Below are 21,659 nucleotides of genomic sequence, written 5' to 3'. Positions count from 1 at the left end.
GCTGTAACCGTGAGGCAGGGTCCTGGATCTAATTCATGGCGTCTCCCTGAGCTCCAGGTTCTCTCCTCCCGTGTTTGGTCCAGCCACCTGCCATCTCCTCGCGAGGTTCACACTTGCTTCTTTTGCCAAGAGATGTAAATATTCCCTTTCTATTCTTATTTCCAATTCTAACTTTGTGTTGATATACTCTGTTCAGAGGAACAAGTCTAGATTTTGTGATTATAAATACAGAATGGCTGTGGGCTGTGTTTTATAAGTTTCCCCATCTGCAAATGCTTACTGGAGCAGCCTGAGCTCCACTCCCAGGGTCTGTCAAATAATGCCATTTTCCTGGGTGGGGCACTGAGACTGTGCAAGGGGCAGGCTCTGGAGCTCCACTGTCTGGATTTGGGTCTGACTTCTACCAATTTGGCCTTATATGAGTTACTTAGCAGGTCTGTGCCTCAGTTTGCCCATCTATGAAATGGGCAAATAGGCATGATAATCGTACCTACTTTGTAGGGTTATTGTGTGGATTAAACGGCATAATATAAAGAGCAAGAACACATCCTGATACAAATAACATGGTCTTTGTTGTTGCTGTTATTATTATCTAGCCTTGGTTTTCCCACCAGCTCCCTGCCCAACCTTAAGCTGGATACTCTTCCCCAAGCCTCACTTTCCTGAGGCTTAAAGCAGTCTTTAATAGCCCTCCCTATCAGCTTTCCATGATCGCATTTTCCCTTCCATCCTCCCCGTAGGTTTATTTGCAGTTAGGGGGTGTGGGTGGGCCTGCAGGAAGGACGGCAGACCCTGATGACAAATGCACCACTTGGAGTTTGCTCGGACAGAGGAGAGGTGACTCCAGCGAGCCCCGCCCAGCCCGGAAAGCAGAATACAGAGACAGAGAACAAACTTGCCCCAGGGAAGGGGATACGGTGGGGGTGGCATCCGTTATCCTCACCCTGAGGTTTCAGAGCTGAAAAGTGCTAGGAAACCTCTGCCCCTCCCCCACCTGGTCCCAATCTTCTCTGGGGCCCCAGCCGCCCAGATGGTCTCAATGGGAAGAAAAGGGGGAAATCCGTATCCAATCTGCTCTATTCAGAGCAATGGGAAGGAATCTGCATCTCAATTTTATCATTGTGCTGAGCTTGGCTAAGCTTTGCCCCCCAAGTGGTGAGTGATGGGTGGGTGGGAAGATGGCATTTGTGATCCTGGTTGGGGGGGCCCCCATGCCTTCCCCTCCACACCAAACCACAGGCAGATGGTGTTCTTTCCTGCTCTTGCTTCCCCCTATTTCCTCTTCTTTTCTTTTTCTTCTCTTTTTCTCCTCCTTTCCCAGGCAAGCAGCCAAGTGGAGACTTTGAATGCAGGCAAGGAGGGAGGAACCCAGGGAAGGAGAACCAGCCGAGCCCCCTTCCCCAAGGTCCCCGAGGGCTGAAGGGCTTAGCAGTGGTGGGGACAGAAGGGAGTCTCTCAGTTTATCCCATCCACCCTGGCCCCTGGCCGTCCAGTCAAGGCTGGACCCAGGGTTGCTGGGCCACTATCAGAGCCCTAGAGGTGGGGCTCTGCCCTGACCATCCAACCTCTGGAATGCCTTTCTCCAGAGTCACTCAGGACCTGGAAAAACTGGCCCCCACAGCTAGACTCACAGGAGACTGATTTGTGGCAGGAAGTCAGCTCAATAATTTATAACCAGAAAGCGCTCTCCTTGGTCTGGAAGCCAACTCAGGAAACCAAATGAAACTCTGAAGGTTGCTTAGACAGCACGCAGAGCCAGGGCTCGGCAAATACCAGGAGGGGTGGGGCCAGTTCCCCTCGAGGGAGGGTGGTGTGTGGAGTGACCCAGAGGTGGGCTGCAGCAGCAGGCAGTCCTGGGCTCAAATTACTCTGTTATCAACTGGTGTTGTGCGTGCCTGAGTTTTGCTCATGTCTGTTTCCTGTCATCAGCTGAGCATGGTGATCCGTGGGCATCATGCAACTTTCTTGCCAAACTGCCATGAGGTCTGGAGGGAGGAGTTTAGCACAGTGCCCGGCACATTCTCTACAGGCGGCGGCCATGTTTATTCAAACCATCATCTTTCAGGGTCTCTTCCTTTCTGATTATACCTTTTTTAGCAATCAGAAGACACCCGGGCCACTCTGGGTACAACCAACTTGCAGCATTAATTTGAACGGTCTCCACTGCTGCCTTGGGGGAAATGACAACCCACTGAAGTATTCTTGCCTGGAGAATCCCATGGACAGAGCATGGCGGGCTATAGTCCATGGGGTCACAAAGAGGTGGACATGACTGAAGTGACCTAACACACACACCACTGCTGCCTTGGCTCAGCTCTGTGACGCACGCCCCTCCCACTCGCTCCTCCAGCCCCTCCTGGCTTCTCTCCAGGGCTGCGCCCCTGCAGTTGGGCAGGTGCTAGTGGGGCTGAGACCCAGCTATGCTCTGAGCATGGGCTGGGCTCTCTCAGAGGAAGAAGTACTCAATTCCAGTTCTCAGGTGGCCTGCTCTAACCCATCCCTCCTGCTGCCCCTGACACCTACCTTTCCAAAGCGCAGATTCAACCACATCCTTCCACTGCTCCAAACTATTGACACAGCCTCCTTTTCAGCGGAAGAAAACCTCCTGACTCTACAGATTCGTGCTGAAGTCTCCCTCATTTGGCCTCGGTCTTCCTTTCCAGACTCGTCTCTTGCTGCCCACTTCTCCAGCGTCACTAGATGATGCAAGGATGGACCACGGCCGTTTCTCTGCCGGTGCCCTTACCAGTTCAATGTTCTGGAATGCTCTTCTCCCCGATGGCTGGGAGAGCTCCTCTTCTTTCCTCAAGGACCTATTTGAGTTCCACCTTTTAGAGGAGGGTCTAGACCTCCATCCCACCGGCATCCTCTCACTTCCCTTTCCCAGGGCATCTTGGACTCTGCTTCCTGCTCATCTCCTCTTCATACTTCCATCTTTTGTGGGACCATAAGCAGCAGGGGAGCTGGGACACCCACCCCCGTTTATCCTTCTACTGACTGGAATGACGGATGACTCGGTCCTCGGTGTGACTTTTCAGCTTCTCCTGCCAGAGGCAGGTCTGGACAGTGGGCCTTGCAAGCAGGAAGGGCATGGTTGTGCAGGGAATGTGCTGGGAGGTCAGTGTGGGCTCTGTGGGGGGTCAGCTCACACACATACTCTCCACCCCTGTCTCCCTCATCCTTCTCCCCAGAGAGAAGCAAAGGCCCCTGTCGGACTGCGGTCCTTCCTGACCCTGGGCCTGCCCCTCTGTCCTTATTCTCTCTCCTTCATTCTCAGTCAGCAATTTCATCCCCTCCCACAGTTGCAGCTAATCCTCCTCCCACTATCTGAGCTGGGAAAATGAGCTCTGGAGAAGTCCCATGAAGGCGAGGAGTCCTCAAGGGGCAGCCCACGTGGGTGTGCGTTTTCTTTCTCCGTCTCTCTGTCTCTCTCTCGCGCGCGCACACACACACACACACACACACACACACACACACATGCATTCACGTGCTTCCAAGCACCATTACAGTGACCCCATATTGAGGACCACAGGGAAGTGGGGCAGCAGCGGGAAAGAAAAGAGTAGAATGTCTGGCCAAGGCTTTGGGAACATGCTTTCCTCGTCACTGAGGGTCCCCCAAATAGCAGGAGTCCACTGGCGCTGCTCCCCAACCCCCTCTCCTAGAGCACCCCGCCCAGTGCCAGTGATGAGCGCTTGGAGACAAGGAGAAGCACAGGCTTTCTGTGCCCGCTTAGCATCCAGACCCCAGGTCACTGTCTCTGCCGAGTGACTGCTTGTTCCTCGGGAGACTGTCTCCTCTCCCCTTCTCCCCTAGAGAACTGTAAGCTCCATGAAAGCAGGGACCAAGCCTTTGTCCTGTGGGTGTTCCACCTCCCTCACTTCCTTTATCTATATAGGAAACTGCACGTAGTAGGCATTCAGCAAATGCTCAGTGAAGTATGTATAAACAAATGCAGGGAGAACCTGGGAAGACACTTAGGTGACTAGGTGAGTGTTTTATGTACATGAAACATTTATACAGATGGATTTCATAGAAGGCCTGCTCTGTGCCAGACTTAGTTCTGGGAGCGTGGTGACAAGCATTCTATCCAAAGCAAGGACATATTAGCCTTATTTTACAGGTGACAAAACTAAGGTTTGCACCCAGGTCTGGCAGCCTCCCAAGCTCTGGACTTTCTGTGGAACTCTGCAAGCCTCAGGAAGGTGGTATGACCTCCACTACACACTGCCAATGGAGAAATCCTACGATTATTTTAATGTCAGACCACCCAAACATATTAGAATTGTTTCTAATTCTACAATTCCTGATTGCTTTAGGCATATGGGTTGTAGGCATGAGAAATCCAATTGTGTGGAATAGTAGTGGTGCTTGGTTAATGATACCTGAGATAAAAAACAAGGGCTTAAATAAATCAGGAGTGAATTATTCAAAAATAATAATAACAATAGCCAACTTTTATACAGCACCTCCCTGGAGGAGGAGATGGTGATCCACTCCAGTATTCTTGCCTAGAGAATCCCATGGACAGAGGAGCCTCATGGGCAGTCCATGGGGTCACAAAGAGTTGGACACAACTGAGCACACATATAGCTCCTACTTTGTGGCAGGTGCTGATCTAAGCCTATTAGACAAAATAACTCATTATATGTTTGCAGCGACTCTATGACGGAGGGATTACTCTCCCCATTTCACAGACAAGGGACAGACCCCAAAGTGTGATGATCAAACATGGGAAAGAAGCCTGGAGATAGGCAGAGCAGGGCTCATTCTGTCATCAACAGCCCAGATTCCATGTCTTTCTGCACCACAATCCTTACCATGTGACTAGAGGTCACCTAAAGCTGCAAGGCTGCCCATACCTGCAGACCAGGCAGGAAGGGAGCCTTCTCAGCCACTTCCCTGCAGGCCCCATGCAACTTTCCACAGTGTTTCATTGGCCACCTGATCTGGAAGACGGACAGGACCTGAGCAGGGCACACTGCCCCCACCCGACCCCTGCTGATATACAGCCTCCTTTAGGAAGGAGGAGGGTGAGAATGGACACTGAGGAGACAATACTGCGTAGGTGACACCTGATCTGACATGACTCCAGGCAAAAACAGGGAGTTTGATTACAAGGATCTGGGAGGGGGCGGCTCATGGAAGTAGAACACAGACCTCAGGAAAGGGCTAGAACTGGGAACTGAAAGACGGGCAGCGTCGCATGTCACTGCTCTCTCCTGTCACTGGTCTCTGACTTCAGATCATCTCTGCTCCTCTCAGCCCACAGGACAGGTGGAAGATGGCATTCCATGGGGCCATTGGTGTTCCAGCTTCCTCTACAATGACCAACCTGACTCTGGGCTTGGTGTAGGGAGTGTATACCCAAATGGCTGGGGAGAGCATCTGATTGGTCTTCCCTTGGTGCCGGCAGCTGTGATGGGGTGGGGATAGGGTACGTGTGAGCCTGCTGGGGGCCTATCCATTTGATATGTGGATGGGGAGATCATTTCCAAAGATGGGGACTTCTTGGGAGTTGGGAAGTCATCCCCCACCCCAAGCATCTAGATAGAGCTCAGGAAGTCAGACCTGTAACCTTCTGTGACCCAGAGGTTGACCCCCTTCTCCCGTTTCACTATGGTGGCCCCTGCCCTGCTGATGTCCTCAGGCCTTGGTTCATGGAGCCCTGGGTATGTGCACCCCCTGCTCCAACACCATTCCCTGCCTCTGGGCTCCTTCCGTCCCTCTCTTGAACCCCTGTTAAGGTCTCCTGGCTTTCTTGCCAAGGGCAGAGGAGGTCCCTGAAGGTGATGGGCAAAGAGGCTGGGCACGGCCCTTGTGGGATTCCTGTAGTCAGCATCTCCACCACCGCGCATCCTCAGGATTGAAACACTCACCTCAACAAAGACGCTTCCCGTCTCCTCCCTAGTGAGTGTCCAGGCTGCCTGTCTGGGCAGCTCTCGTCTGTGTGCTGCTCCCATGTCTGAAAGCTGTTCCGGCTTTCTCTCCCTTTTTCTTCCTCCCTCACCTGCGCAGAGGAGGTCTGGCATCCAGGTCCTGTCCTCAGTCCCTGTCCCTCCCACCCCAGTCGTGTGCTGTGTACCCTTTCCTTCTCCTCAAACAGCAGGCGCGCTGTGCTGGGGCCCAGGTGGGCACGTGATGTTCAACAAGCAATTGTTGATTCAGGAGGGACTTGGAGGACATCTTTACATGAAAACATTAATATGAGCGGAACTTCTGCTGCAGAAATTAGGTACTTTTAGGCTTGGGGTCCAGGGGAGAGGAAGGGGCCCAGGTGCTTGCATGTGTGTGTGCTAAGTCACCTCAGCCACGTCCAACGCTTTGGACCCTATAGATTGTAGCCCACCAGGCTCCTCTGTCCTTGCGACTCTCCAGGCAAGAATACTGGAATGGGTTGCCGTTTCCTCCTCCAGGCATCTTCCCAACCCAGAGATGGAACCTGAGTCTCTTATGTCTTCTACATTGGCAGGCAGGTTCTTTACCACTAACACTACTTGGGAAGCCCCAGGATGTCCGCCTAATTCAGGCTGGAGAAACCCAGAATCTGGCCACACAGAGGGCCAGGCCTGGGGACTCGGGGTGGCACAGAAGCCTGGGATAGAGCCATCAGACAAGGGAAAGTTGGGAATAATGGGGGGAGAGCAGTTGTCATACTGCCTTGGATGTCCTGAGGGGCTTACAGAAGAAAAGCCCCAGCTAAAGTCTAAAAAGATGACATTTGCATATGTATTGAACATCGCCAATTAGGTGTTAATATCAGCCAGGGTCCCCACAGGAAACAGATGGCACACGCAAATTGGGAAATGTGAGGGCAGTTTAATAAAGGAATTGTTTACAGAGGGGTGGGAAGGGCTTGGGGAACCATATGGGAAGGCTCACTGTGCAGTACCCTGGGGCTGATAACCAGGGGTGTGGTACATCCCTAGGCCTGAAGGGAGGAAGGAGGGAGTGATGTTGAAACCTGGAGGCAGAGAAGCTGCAGGAAAGGAGCTCTGACCTTCCGTGGAGAGATGCAGCAGCCCACTCTGTTGCTTCCTGCCCGCCTCCCCCGCATCCCCTTCCCCATCTTCTGCTGGTGCCCCCTATTGACCAGAGGGAAGGAGGCCCCTGATGCAGTCCAGGCCCACAGCAAGGAGAGGAGAAAACAGAAGGCCTCCAGCCCAAGGACATGAGGGAATTTCCCAGGCCTTCCTGCTCCTCTTCCCTCAGGGCACCAGAGTAGCTCTAATTAATGCTCACTGTCTGCCAGGCACTGTTCTATGCCTTTAAGAGGTAGTACACTCCAGCATCCATGGGGCACTGGTTCCGTACCACTCTCCCCATACCAAAACCCTCAGATGCTCAACTGCCTTATAGAAAATGGTGTACAGTATTTGCTTATAACCTATGCATATCCTCCCATACACTTTAAATCATCTCTAGATTACTAATATTATGTAAATGATATGTAAATAGTTGCAAATACAATTTAAATGCTATGTAAATAGTTGCTGGGGGCACATCAAATTCAAGTTTTGCTTTTTGGAACTTTTTGGAATTTTTCTTAAGAATATTTTCAATCCATGTTGGTTAGATGCAGAACCTGCAGGTGCAGCCACCTGTAACTCCCTTAACTTTTACAAATGCTGAGGGAGCTGTTGTTATTCTCACTCCCAATTTGAGGAAACTAAGGCAGGGAGAGGTTTTCTTTCCCAGAGTTGCACAGCTGGTAAGGAGAAGTCTGGAATTTGAACTCAGGTTGACTGGCTCTAGAGAGTTGGCCCTGCCTTTTGATCCCTGTCTCCTGAGGCCAGGAATCAGTGTCAAGGAAAGGAGATTCTGGCACCCTGGACAGGAGAGCAGTGTCAAGCCCTTCGCAGCAGGAAGGATCCAGCTTCGCACTGAGGAATAAGTTCTGTGAACTGCTGTATGAAAAATAGCTCCAGGGAGTAAGTTTGGGCCAAATCTCCCTCCCAGAGGGTTTCTGCTCAGAGAGATGGCCAGGCTCTCCTGGGAAGGAGCAGCCAGTTGAGTTGAGATTGAGATTAAAGAGGTGCTCTGGGGGCTAATGACCTGTGAGGTGCGGGATGGGGCAGGGTAAAGGTGCACCGGACTGCGTGGTCACAGGGATACTTCCTGGAAGACTTGCAGCAATGCAATGACAGGTTTTATCTTATTTTACACACAGGTGAGGAAACAGGAAGAGACATCCTGCTGTAGTTTTCCAAACCTGGAGTAAGTAGAGGCAGTGAGGAGAGAAGAGAGGGAGAGATTAGGAGTAAAAAGGATCTTGAGCATCAAGGAACCCCAGGGGCCTCTCAGCCTTGGGGAGACTTGTCAGAATTACCTTAGGGATCACTCACCTACCGGTCCTAGGACTCCACCTCCAGTGGAAGTGATTCCGATTTGCTGATATCCCAGCCGGGAATCCCCGGTCTAGTTCAACCTTTCACTTCACAGAATGAAAGTGACACCAAGGAGGCCACTTAGTGCGTTAGGGACATGTAAAGGGTGTGGGGTCAACAGGACTTGATGACACACTGGATGGACCGGGGTGGGAGAGAGGTGGGAAGTGACACAGAGCATCTGAGTCAGGCTCCAGAGGAACAGTTGGGCAACTCTGTGTATTAGAAGTTTTAGGGAACCAACACTAATTTTTAAAATTTTTATTGAATCAGTTCAGTTCAGTTCCGTCACTCAGTCATGTCTGACTCTTTGCGACCCTGTGAACTGCAGCACGCCAGGCTTCCCTGTCCATCACCAACTCACAGGGCTTACTCAAACTCATGTCCATTGAGTCGGTGATGCCATCCAACCATCTCATCCTCTGTCGTCCCCTTCTCCTCCCTCCTTCAACCTTTCCTAGCATCAGGGTGTTTTCCAATGAGTCAGTTCTTCACATCAGGCGGCCAAAGTATTGGAGCTCCAGCTTCAGCATCAGTCCTTCCAATGAATATTCAGGATTGATTTCCTTTAGGATAGACTGGTTGGATCTCCTTGCAGTGCAAGGGACTCTCAAGAGTCTTCTCCAACACCATAGTTAAAAGGCATCAATTCTTTGGTGCTCAGCTTTCTTTATGGTTCAACTCTCACATCCATACATAAATACTGGAAAAACCATATAGCTTTGACTATATGGACCTTTGTTGGCAAAGTAATATCTCTGCTTTTTAATATGCTGTCTAGGTTGGTCATAGTTTTTCTTCTTTGTCTTTTAATTTCATGGCTGTAGTCACCATCTGCAGTGATTTTGGAGCCCAAGAAACTAAAACTAAAGTCTGTCGCTGTTTCCCCATCTATCTGCTATGAAGGGATGGGACCAGATGCCATGATCTTAGTTTCTGAATGTTGAACTTTAAGCCAGCTTTTGTTTTTTAATGAATAGATATTATTAAGCACATTTAATATTCAAAAGTGAAAATATTATTTTAAAAAAAGTATATATTGAGACACCTGGATCACCATTTTGCTACTTTTAAGTGACCTTTTTTTCTTTTTAAATTAGTTTGGGGTTATTTTTTCCACTGTACTGTAATGCTAATATAAGCAAATACAAATATATATTCTTCCTTCTACCCTCTTTTTTACACACAGTGTAGCTTGCCATATTACGCTGTTGTGCACCTTGCTTTTTTCACTTAATATACCTGGAGACTCCTCCAAAACAAAATCTGAAGACCAACCCCCATTCTTTTCTGTAGCTGTATCATATTCCATTACTAAGCTACACTGTGGCTTATTTAAGCAGTCTCCATTTGCTGGATATTTGGTTGTTACCAGTCTTTTGTTATTTAAAAAAAAAAATGCCACAAGGAATAATCTCATGTATAAGTCACTTTGCAGGTGTCCCAGTCCCCTATTCTTGTTTCTTAACTAACTGTGGTGAAGGAGCAGGTTTTACTTTTCAATATGCAATCTGCTGCTGAGGGATACTTACATAAAATTCAATCAAAGTGAATTTCTTAAGAAGTGAATTGAAAAAAAAAACTAGGCAAAATACAAGTCCACATATTTTGTTATTAGATCCAATAGACAAAAAAATTACCCTGTCAAATTACTATAAAGGTTTTAAAAAACACTATCCAAATTCTTCATTTATCTTACCTCAGAGTGGTCACAGCTTGTAGACCGCACTTCGAGTAGCACTGGTTTACTCCAGGGAATTAGGTCAAAGGGGGTCATGCCTCTGTTGTTTCGCCAGATGTTGCCAGGTCCCCTTCCATGGGGTTGTATCATTTTGTACTCCATCCAGCACTGTAAGGGGTTTTCCAAGTGGCGCGAGTGGTAAAGAACCCTCCTGCCAACGCAGGAGACACAAGAGACATGGGTTCCATCCCTGGGTCGTAAAGATCCCCTGGAGGAGGGCACAGCAACCCACTCCAGTATTCCTGCCTGGAGAATCCCCATGGACAGAAGAGCCGGGTGGGCTACAGTTCATAGGGTCGCAAAGAATCGGAGACAACTGAGGCGGCTTAGCGTGCATGTGCGCCAGCAGCATGAACCCCCTCCCACTGCCTCCCCAGGAGCTGTCATCTCGCTTGGATCGTGCAGAACCGATAGGTGAGCAGACTTACCTCAGTTCAGCTTTTACTCCGAGTTGCTCTTATGAATGAGAATAGTGTCATTCATATTTTTAAGCCCTGTCTGAATTTACATTCTTTGCCATTTTTCTATTGGATCTTTTTCCCCTTGATTCTCAGGAATTCTTTACATATTAGGAATATTAGCCCCTTGTGTCTGCCACATAGTGCTAATCTTTTCCCTTGTTTGTCATTTGCCTTTTGATTTTGCTGGATGTTTGCTTTTTGTGGGGGCGGGGGTTGGGGAGGAGGTTGCAGAAGTTCGTGATTTTTCTGTAGTTATATTTGTCAGTCTTTTGTTTAATAGCTTCTGGATTTTGAGTCATGGTTCTCCACTCCAAGGTTATAAAGAATTCTGCCCACATTTTCTTCTAGTATTTTTCTGCTTTTATCCTTAACATTTAAATCTTTCATCCAGTGGAATTTTCCCTAGTTGGTGTGAGTTATGGATCTAAATTTATCTTTTTACAAATGGCTACCCACTCGTCCTAACTCCATTTATTAAAATCCCTAAGATACCACCTTTATCATTAAAATAAATTTTAAACCGTTTGGGATCATAATAGAAAAAGCTCTATAATTTGTCAGTTTTGTCCAGAATACCATTACGAGGGAAATTAGCTTTCAAGATATGATCTATAACTTTACATTACTGGAGCAGAGCAAACTCTTAAGTATCATAAATAAAATATAAATTTTATTTAAACAAACAAACAAATCCTGTGGGGCCACTGACAAGCACACAGGAAATCGGGAGAGGTGGGCATTGCCGAGGGAGCGCGTGGTGAGAGTGAGCGTTTGCATTGCAGGTCTTCCCCCAGCCTGCCTCCGGGAGCCGGCACCACAGAGGCGCCCACCATGGTGTTCCCGGGACCCCTGGCTGTCACACTGCTGGTACTGCACCTCTCCAGCTCCCAGGATGTCGCCGGTGAAGCCAGCAGTGAGCAGCAGCTGTGCTCCCTGAGGGAACACCCCATTGTGGCCTTTGCAGGTGAGAGCCACTTCCCGCTGGGTCCTGGCTTATTATTTTCCACAATATCTGTGTCCTGAAGGACTTAGGTGGGCCTCTGCAGGGTCTCTCTGGATGTTGGAAGGCATTTCCTGTAGGGTACAAAGACTCTTCCTCTGGGGGTAGGTGTAAGAGGAATGGGTAGCAGTGGGGGTGGAGGATCTGATTTTGTCTCCAGACAACTCCTTCAGCTCTTTCTCCATGTTTCCCTGGGGTCCTTCCCTGGAATTCCATTGCTGGAGAATGAGGTTGTGGCTGCCCAGGGTGGGGTGGCCAGGGGTTGGTGGGTCATCTCATCTGTGGCTCTTCTGGCAGCATGAGTTCTGCTTGTTGGCTTCCCTGGGGAAGAATGAGGGTGACTCAAGCATGAGGGAATGCCTGGAGATCTCTGGAAAGCTTCCTTCTGCTCTAAGATGGCTACAGGGATGCCTGTCTTTGAGGCCCCGGGAGCCCCCAGGGAAAGGGGCCTTGGTGACTCATCACTCCTTCTGTCAAGGGAGGGCGTGAGAGTGTCCTGTTAAAGTCTTTCCCAAGCTGGGGTTTGTGAATCAATGGACATATTCTGAGGGATCCATAAGTTCTCAATAAGAGTTTCTAAAATGAGGATATACATTTGATGACAATCTAAAAATAAAACACAAATACCAGAGCATCATGCATGTTCTCCCTCGACCTGTTAGCCAGTTTGGGGGTCACTAGGAGTGTTAGGATCCATCACCTATGTGGCAGCTCACATGAGGATCTGCAGATGTGGTCTCAGGGGTCCCCAGGTTCTTAAGCTTGATGAACTTATCTGTGCTTTTTCCTCGTCACAATAACCCTGGCGGCGTGGCAGGGCAAGGACTCATCTCTGTTTACAAAAGGGCGGGCTGAGGTGTAGACTGTTAGAGGGCTTTGTCAGAGCTGGGTCTCAGTGTTGGCTCCTGACTCCCATCCAGGGCTCTTTCCACTTCCCAGGGCAGAGGGCAGGTGTGCCAACCTCAGGTGCCCTGGCAGCCCATCCGGTGAGATTCCACACAGCCAGCTTAGAGGGGCGAGATAGAAACCAGAGTGGAGAAATGAATCCATGAGGCAGGCATGGGATCTGGGGGGTGGGGAAGGCAGTATGGATAGGAGCTGGGGCAGCAAGGTGGGGAGGCTGCGGGACTTTCAGATGTGCGGGATTCTCAGCTGTGGGCTGGCTCCCGCTCAGGGAGGAGGGTTTCCAGCCCCGTCTTCTCTGTGCTGTCTTGCTGGAGCTGGGATCCGAGGCTTTGAAGGCTTAAGTGGATTAAAGTAAATTAGCAGTGTCCTTAAACCTACAAAACACACGCACACCCTCAGACTTCTGATGGCTTCTGGCATGCTGGTGGCTGTTGCTGATGGGAAGGACCAAGGAGCAGGATTCTGAGGGTGGCCTTGTCATATGAGGATCCCCCTGTGGCAGCTCCTAATGAACCCTTTCTTCTCAGGGGCTTTGCTGGGGCATGGTTGGATCTGGGAGAAGAGACAGTGGAAGGAGAGCAGGGGAGTACCTGTTGCCCAGCCAGGCTGGTCTGTATTGGTACAAACGGGGTGTGATGGGAGGAGGGTGGAGAGATGTGAAGACCTGTTCCTTAAGAACTTGGCTTCCTTGACACCAGTTCTAATCTTCAGCTGTAAAGTACTTGAATGAAACTGACTTCCCACCCCACCTCCTTTCAGAAGGAAGGAATGAGGTTAGAGTGACACAGACAGTTGACTTAGAGTGACAGGAATTCCCTGAGTCCCGGGAGAGGGGAGATGGTCCGTCATCTTTGACTGACAGCCCCAGAGTGTGGAGTCATCTTTGTTTTCCCTCCTCAGGCCTTCTGGTCTCCCTGAAATTCAACCCTCCCCTTTTTCTGACAACTATGAGTTTTCCTGTCTATTCACCAAATTTTTCTTCAACCCTAGACCCAATACCTGACTCTAGGCACAGTGCTGGATTTTGTGGGGCCTCAGAGGTGAAGGAGAGTTTCCTTTGAGTACTTCTGTTTCTTGTTTCTTAAATGTCACTCCCTCTGGTCCCTCAGCGCAGTTAGTCCTGGGCCAGGGCTGGTCCTCTTGTCCACCCCCACCCTATCCTTTAGTTCTGCAGGGCACGCACTAGGGACTCCATTCATATTAGGTGACTTTGTTCTGGGTGATGCCGTATTCCAGTTGCCATAATCCAGCCCAGCACCAAGCCCCAGCTTCCGGGACCCCCTCAGATGTTACACTTTACTTCTGACTGATTAGTAAGCTTCTAACCCTGTAGCTCTGAGTTTCCCTCTGCTCTGATACCTGGCTGATCTGTGAATAACCCCTAAATACCCCCAGAGGAGCTGCCACTTGCAGAATCTGACAATCATGTTTCTGTTTTGTAAGGCTGAATTTTCTAATATTGGTTTCTTTTCAGGGGCTCCACCTGTGTTTCTCTCTGGCCTGCATGTTATTCCTTTCACCGCAGCTTGGCCTTTCTAGGTGGCAGGGAGAAGCCAGTATGGGGTTAACACTAACAGTGGTTAATCCACAAGTGGGTAATTGAATTGACTATAATTAAAATCACAGGCGCGTCATGGAGAATGTCATTTTTCTCTTAAAGTCGCCATCCAAAGCCTTCACTGCACACGGTGCTCAGAACGTGCTTGGTGTTTTAACGACAGCTTTCCCTCAGGTCCTCCTTGCCTGTTTAATAAGAGGAAGCTGGCTCCCTTCCCAAGACGGCTCCCCCAGGATCACCACGCTGAGCCGCTGCATCTCCTGCCTCGCCCCTTCCCTCTTGCCCTTGTCAGTTACTTCGGGGTGAGGAAGAGGGTCAGAAACTGAAAGGGACCACCCCTCCTCCACCCCACCTCCCACTGTCAGCCTGGCTCCCGCCCCGTTTCCTCTTCCTCTCCCCTCACCTCAAGAAAGGGCTGTAATGAAGGCTGAGCTGAGCCATCTCCAGACGGAGTTTCTCCTGGTTTGCTGCAGACCAGTCATGCCACCTCTTCCTCTGTTCAGCATCTGGAACATCCCTGTCAGAAGAGAAGAAGGGGATTAAAGTGTGACTTGTTGCTTTTATTGGAGAGCACCCAGTATGCTGGGGACAGGCAAACCCTTCACACACACACACACACCACCCAGAAAACAGATGAGCACATTCAGAGCAACAAAAACATACAGTGTGAATGGAACTGGAAGGGTAGAGAGAACATGGAACAAAATAAGATCAGGGTGGAGAGGTTATAATCCAGGAAGTCTTCCTGGAGGAGGAGGACCCTTGGCATAGTCTCTAAGGTACTATGATAACCTATCCAGATTTTTGAGAGTGGCCCTGAGATCAACTAAAAACACAGCCTAATTGACTGCAGATCCACCCCCTATACTGAGATTGCCCAAATGCCATTGCAACTTCATGATGGCTCATGCCAGTCTATAGCCACAAGCTGAGGGCCGAGGCAGACACAAAGGGTCTGCTTCATTTTGCTGCAGAATTTCTTTCTTCTCCTTTTTTTTTTTTTTATGGTGCATATCACAGTTTTCTGAAAAACATCCAACTTGCAAAACCTTCAGTTCTCCAGGGAGCGATTAAGTGTTTGCCTGTCATGCAGAAATGAAGGGCTGCTTTTACTCTGTAGTTGGAGGGATAATGAGCAATGATTTATTTCCCTTGGATTGCACACACACACCCTGCACCCTCCCCTGGGCCTTCTGGGAGCCAGTTGCTAATGCACTGTGAGGAAGAAAGCTCAGGGCCTCCTCACAGTTCCCCATCATCTTTACCCTACCAGTGTGGAAGTTCCTCTGCCCACAGCGCTCTTTTCGCCAGTTAGTTCCCTCACATCCATGAGAACGAGGCTGAAGAAAACTGTGAAGGGGCTGTGAGCCCAGATGGGGGAAGTGAGCTTCCGTCTGGAGGGAAAGTTATCTGGGCACTGTTCCCCAGATGTGCCCTCCCATGAGCACTGCCCCATCCATCCAGAGGGCTGCAAGGTCTCCGCTGTCCACCCAGTCCTCATCAGAGACTTTGGCCTCGGCTGGGATGATCCTCCTTGGAGACAGAGATGGGCACTGTCCACCCATCTCCCTTCCTTCCACCTCTGTGGAGTCTTGTCTGAAAACCTGAGTCTTCTTGTACAAAAGACAGTTGAGAATTATTCATACATTTAGTCAAATACTTCTGGGTGCTAGGCAGAGGCTAGAAATCCCAGAAGCAAGCTCTTCCTTGCCCCCCAGGGCAAACTACCAGATTAGACAGTCAGTGAGATAAGGGCTTTGATGGCAGTCAAGTAGAGGTCTATGGGAGCCTATCACCTTGTGTGGGGGAGTCAGAGGAAGCTTCTTGGAGGAGGTAGGGTAAGGATGGGGACAAATAGGAGCTGTTGACTGAGGGAGAATAGAACTGCAAAGGTTCTCAAACTCTTGTGGGATAGATCTGGAGATGTGCACTGGTTGAGTGTGGCTGGGGTAGAAGGTTAGAGAGGGAATGTATAAGCTGAAGCGTCATTCTTTCAGTGGATCACTAGATAACTAATGTGCCAGGCATTCATTCTACTTGGGAGGACAGTGGAGCCAGAAACCAAAGGCCTTCACAGGAGTTGTGACTTTCCCCAGAGGAAACTGGGCTCTATTAAAGGGTTCTAAGCTGGGGAGTGACACAACTAGAGTTGCATATTAGAAAGATGGCTTGGTTGCCTTGTGGGAAATGAGCTGGAGGCAGGAGAGGAAGATGTGCTGGTTAGGATGCTGCTGACAAGAGATGATGGTTGCTTGCCTGGGGGATAGGGTGCAGGAGGCGAGATGGCTGGATTTCAGAGGATAGGATTTGCCAGTGTGTTTGGTGTTGCTGAGGGTCTTGAGTCAAGGATGGTTACAGTTTTCCTTTGTGCAGCTAGGGGATGGGTGGAGCCCTTCTCTGAGCTAGGGAGCAAAGCAGGAGCAGTGACAACACCCCTAGCTGTCTGCTCACAGAGGTGGGCAGATGGAGCCCAGATCTCCGGGGTGCCCCCACTTCACTGCAGCCCTTCCGTTCTTGGGTCCAGTGCTGGCACAATTGGGAGCCCCTAGTCCAACAGTAACTGAACAACTGCCTCTCCCTCCCCCAGATCTGAAGCCATGGGTCTCTAACTTCACCTACCCTGGAGCCCAAGATTTCTCCCAGCTCGCTCTGGATCCTTCCAGAAACCAGCTCATCGTGGGAGCCAGGTAATGAGGCACAGGAGGGTTGGGGCCAGGACTGGGGAATGATTCTAAGCACATTGAATAGAGGGAATATTATTTGGGATGAGCCTCTGCGGGCAGCCCCTCATCCTGGGCCCCTGTTCCTCGCTACCTGACACTCTCTTTGTGCCTGAATGCCTGTGCCCCAGCAAAGGAAGCACTGGGGGGAGTGACAAGGAGGTAACCGCCACATCTCAGCAAGCCGCATTCCCCAGGGTCTGGCAGTTATTAAGGGCAGGAATGCCTGCCTGTCAACCTCCTAGCCTGCATCCCAGCCATCATGCCAGAACCAACCTAGCTGGTGTCCTCCCTGGGAGCTCCACGCAGAGAAGGTGCCCCCTGCTGGCCAGCTGGCTGCCTGCACCTGGGACACGGGACACGGGACACGGGCCTTGTGCTTTTATGAAGGACCTCCCGGTTGCCATATCAGTTAGCCCCAAGGCCCAGGTCCAGTATTTAGGGATAATACATTCTTGAAGAACTTATGGAAACTTTGCAGAGTGGATTAGGAGGAGAGAAATCTCAGGAAATCATAGACCACCCACCAGCTCCGGTTGGGAAGGGAGCTTAGAGATGGTCTGTTCCAATAGGACCAGCATCAGCACCACTGGGGAACTTGTTAGAATGCAAATTCTCGGACCCTACCTGATGAACCGGAAACTCTGGAGGTGGGGCCCAGGAGCCTGTGTGTAAGCACGCCCTCCAGCTGAGCCTGGTGCACGCTGAGGTTTGAGGATCACTGGCCTAATCCAGTTGCCCTCAGTTTAAATAAGAGGAAGCAGAGGCCCAAGAGGGGAAGGTGACCTTCCTGAGATCACGTAGCAAGACAACCCAGAGTCTGGGGTTAGAATCCAGGCCCCCTAACCTCAGGGTTCGAGGCTTTCTGCCAACCTACGTTACTACCTCCAGCTGCACTGGTGTTTCTCAGAAGTTCTCTGCCCTGGGAGTTCTGATTGAGCAGGTCTGGGGCAGGGGAGGATGGTCAAGGGGTTGGACACCTCCAGGTTGCACTCTGTAGCTGACCAGCCTTGACCTTGGGGCTCTCCTGAGTGGCCCCAGCCCTTCATTTTCCATGTGAAAAGGAGGACAGAGCTCTGGACCAGGTGAGCTGTGTTCTTGTCCTGGGTGACCTTGACCCGTGAGCCTCAGTTTCCTCATCTGTAAAGTCTGGGTTACAGTCTCTGGGCTTCCAACATGACAGGGCTATTAAGAAGCTAGGGTTTGTAAAGCAATTATCCTTCGATAAGAAATAAATTAAGTTTAAAAAAAGAAGCTAGGGTTGAATGCATTTTATTGTTTTATTTTGAAATTATTATTTTGTATCAGATATGTGTTATGATATAACATTCAGAGGATACAAAAGGGAAAAGCAGAGGCCCCCCCCAATACACTAGGTAGGACCCCTCACTGGAGGCATGCTGTGTGTGAGTTTATGTGTCCTCTCTGAGGTAACCTCTACATGTACAAGTATCTAAGAGTATGGACCTTATTTTCCTAGTAAAGAGAGTCACTGTTTTACTTTTTATTTGAGGATAATGGTAGATTTGGGCTTCCCAGGTAGCTCAGCAGTAAAGAATCTACCTACACTGCAGGAGCCTCAGTAGACGCAGGTTTGATCCCTGAGTTAAAAAGATCCCCTGGAGGAGGAAATGGCAACCTGCTCCAGTATGCTTGCCTGGAAAATCCCATGAACAGCGGAGCCTGGAGGGCTATAGTTCATGGGGTCTCAAAGAATCGGACATGACTAAAGCAACTCAGTATGCACGCAGTGGTAGATTTACTTGCAGTTCTAAGAAATAATACAGAGAGATTCCATCCTTACACCCTTCACCCAGTTTTCCCCAGTGGTAACAGTTGGCTTAACCATAGTACAACACTGCAGCCAGGAAGCTGGCATTAATGCCATTTCCCACCTGATTCAGGGTCCACCAGTTTTACATATGCAGCTTTTAGAATCCTGATGCCTTTGAAATGAGGGAAACAGAGAAGGACAAACAGCGAATGTTATCATTCATATTTGCAACCTAAAGAATAAAATGAGTGAATATAGGAAAACAGAAACAGACTCACAGAGACGGAGAACAAACTAGTGGCTACCAGTGAGGAGAGGGAAAAAGGCAGGGGTGGTGGCGGCGAGATAGGAGTAGGGGAGTAAGAGAAACTACCATGTACAGAATAAATAGGCTACAAAGATATATTGTACATTGCAGGGAAATAAAGCCAATATTTTAAAAGGTGTATAATCTATAAAAATCCTGAATCACTAAGTTGTACCCCCGAAATTACTATAATATTGTAAATCAACTAGACCTTAAATAAATAAATCCTGATGCTCTGAACTTTGTGGAAACATTTTGAAAACTGCCATTCATTGTGTACCCGGCATGTCCCAGGCACTATTTTTTGTATCAAATATGTGGTAAATTATCTAAGTGAAAGTGTTAGTTGCTTGGTCGTGTCTGACTCTTTGCAACCCCATGGACTGTAGCCCACTAGGCTTTTCTGCCCATGGAATTCTCCAGGCATGAATACTGGAGTGGGTTGCCATGCCCTTCTCCAGGGGATCTTCCCGACCCAGGGATCAAACCAAGGTCTCCTGCATTGCAGGCAGATTCTTTACCATCTGAGCCACCAGGGAAGCCTGTAAGATATGTGAAACATGTAATAAATCATTTAATCTTCACAATAAATAACCCCAGACAGTAGGTTCTGTGATGATCCCCACTGTATGGACCAGAAAGCTGGGAGGGTTAAGTCTCCTGCCGGTGCTCACACTGTCCTCCCTGGTCCGCTCCTCCCCTTTACCTTGGCCTGGCTATGCCTGCAGAGAACCCTTTTTCTAGGATCATCTTTCCTTCCTCCTTCTCTTCTGCCTGACAGTTTCCCACTTCTCTGTGGGACACCCATACCCCGCCTTGTTCCGTAAAGGGTTTAGGGTGGGTCAAGCTATAGAGATTTCTCTCTGTTCTCATCTCCCAGAAGAGCAAACTTCGAGTTGTGATGAATGATTTTTGATGGGATAAAAATGAATAAAGTGATGCAGTGTTTCCCTTAATTTTTTAAAGCTGTGAGCAGATGCCTGTGTTACCTGAGCAGACAGCTGGGGCAGAGCCATAAGCTGGAGCCCATCTGTCCCCAGCCTGGGCGGGTGGGTGCAGGCGAGGGGCCTGGGGAGGGATGTTGGAGGCCTGAAGCCAAGGTCTCCTGGCCAGGCCCACCAGGACAGCAAAGCAGCCGAGTGGGTCCTGGGCTTGGAGCCAGAGGTGTCTCCTTCAGGCCCCTGGATCCATTCAGCAGGGGCCGCTCCCTCTGCTTCTGGCCCACTCCACAACATTTCCTCTCATTTCTCAGCACAGCTTAGGTAGGCCAAAACTCTAAAGCAGTTATTCCAAAAACTTGAGGAACCAAAAGAGGAACAGCCAAAAGAAGATATAAGAAGGAAAGAAAATTCTTAGGGAAAACCAAAACTTTGCGTCTGTTTGACATTAATAAAGCCTTTTAACATGCATCGCACCATTCCTCTTTCCATGGGTCTTATGAAATAAGGAACACAGGCGTTAGTGTCTCCATTTTTACAGATGCAGACACTGAGGCCCTCAGGAGACCCCCAGCAAGTGGAATTCTCCCTGCCTCTGCAGCAGGGTCTACTCTGTGAGCCCGTGTTCACTTCCATGCGGTTCTCTGACCTGGGGGTCCTGCCACCCTCCAGGTCCACCCACAGTGCCTGTGGGCCTCCAGAGGCACATGAGTCTGGGTTTCTCTCCCACCTCTTCCACATACTGTCTCTCTGACTTGGTCCATTTACGCCAGCTGTTTCCTCATCTGTAACATGGCGTTTTCTCTCTGCTCCCGGGATGGCTGTGCAGATTAAATGAGCTAATGAAGGTAAAGCTCTCCCTGGGGTTGGCCCATGATTGGCCCTCTGCAGTTGGCACCCAGTCCTGACACCCAGTCCCGGCACCCTGTCCTGGCACCCGGAGGCAGGAGCCAGAAAGCCGCTTCCTGGGGACCTGCCTATAGAGCCAGCCTGACTTATGACCTCTGTTTCTGTTTTCACAGGAACTACCTCTTCAGACTCAGCCTTGCCAATGTCTCCCTCCTTCAGGTATATTTGCTTCCCTTCCCTGTAATTTCCCTGGTGTTTAGGGGCTGGGGCCAGGGCAGCACAAGGAGTGAGATTCAGAATTCAGCCTCTAGGGTTGAAAACAGGAACCCTGTGCTCTTGTCAGCGGCTGTGGACTTACCCTAGCTGTCGGGATGACAGTTGGGAAGGTATTTTGGAGTGGGGGTCGCAGCCACGTAAACACAGGGGCACACACAGGGCTCCTGCATTGTGAGAACAGGAGCTGGGGGCTCCTGTTTGCCTGGACTGAGGGGCTCCAGGATGCAGGACTTCCACTAGAAGCAGTTCAGTACTGGGCAAACTGGAACAGCTGTTCATTATAAGTGCAGAGCCTAAATCCATAGGAAGGTCTCTGCATTTGGGCCTTGAGGGAAAGGGTGTCCCTGGTTGCTTTCTTAGCTTGGCCTGAGTGATCCTATTCTAGCTTAGCATTTCCACTGAGCTATGATTGATTTATTATCTGCTGCCAAGAAGGACTCCCCAAGCATAATTCCCTAAGTGCTTTGGGAGGCATTTTAATGGGACTCCTTGATCCAGAACATTTATCCCAGATTGAGAAACAGATGCCAAATCATCTTTGCAGAGGCTGAACATTCTGGAGAAAGGAAGGCCATCTCTTCATCTGAGAGCCTCAGTTCCTGTGTCCAGGGGAGGCTTGCTGGTCTCCAGTGATGGGGCATTCATTGAGTGCTTACTGTGTATCACAAGTGAGCTGGAGGCAGAGGGGCTATAGACACACTGAGCTCTGGCCTCTGGGGCTCACAGCACGGCCAGAAAAAAA

General features: G+C 49.8%; 1 protein-coding gene across 1 annotated transcript in view; it reads left to right on the top strand.

The window, feature by feature from the left end:
• The window catches only part of SEMA5B (semaphorin 5B), a 126,384-nt gene that overhangs the window by 76,848 nt on the left and 27,877 nt on the right, over nt 1-21,659 (top strand). Inside the window, exons 2-4 of the mRNA XM_055395200.2 lie at nt 11,372-11,553; nt 16,641-16,740; nt 20,815-20,860. Of these exons, the coding sequence (XP_055251175.1) occupies nt 11,421-11,553; nt 16,641-16,740; nt 20,815-20,860 (279 nt within the window). The 5' untranslated portion in view covers nt 11,372-11,420. The remainder of the gene's footprint in view (nt 1-11,371; nt 11,554-16,640; nt 16,741-20,814; nt 20,861-21,659) is intronic.

The sequence above is a fragment of the Moschus berezovskii genome, chromosome 1 (assembly GCF_049115385.1).
Source record: "Moschus berezovskii isolate FMDL1 chromosome 1, NW_MosBer_1.0, whole genome shotgun sequence".
In the NCBI taxonomy this organism is placed as follows: domain Eukaryota; kingdom Metazoa; phylum Chordata; class Mammalia; order Artiodactyla; family Moschidae; genus Moschus; species Moschus berezovskii.
Note: the sequence above shows the minus strand (reverse complement) of the source record. Positions and strands in the feature narration are given on the sequence as shown.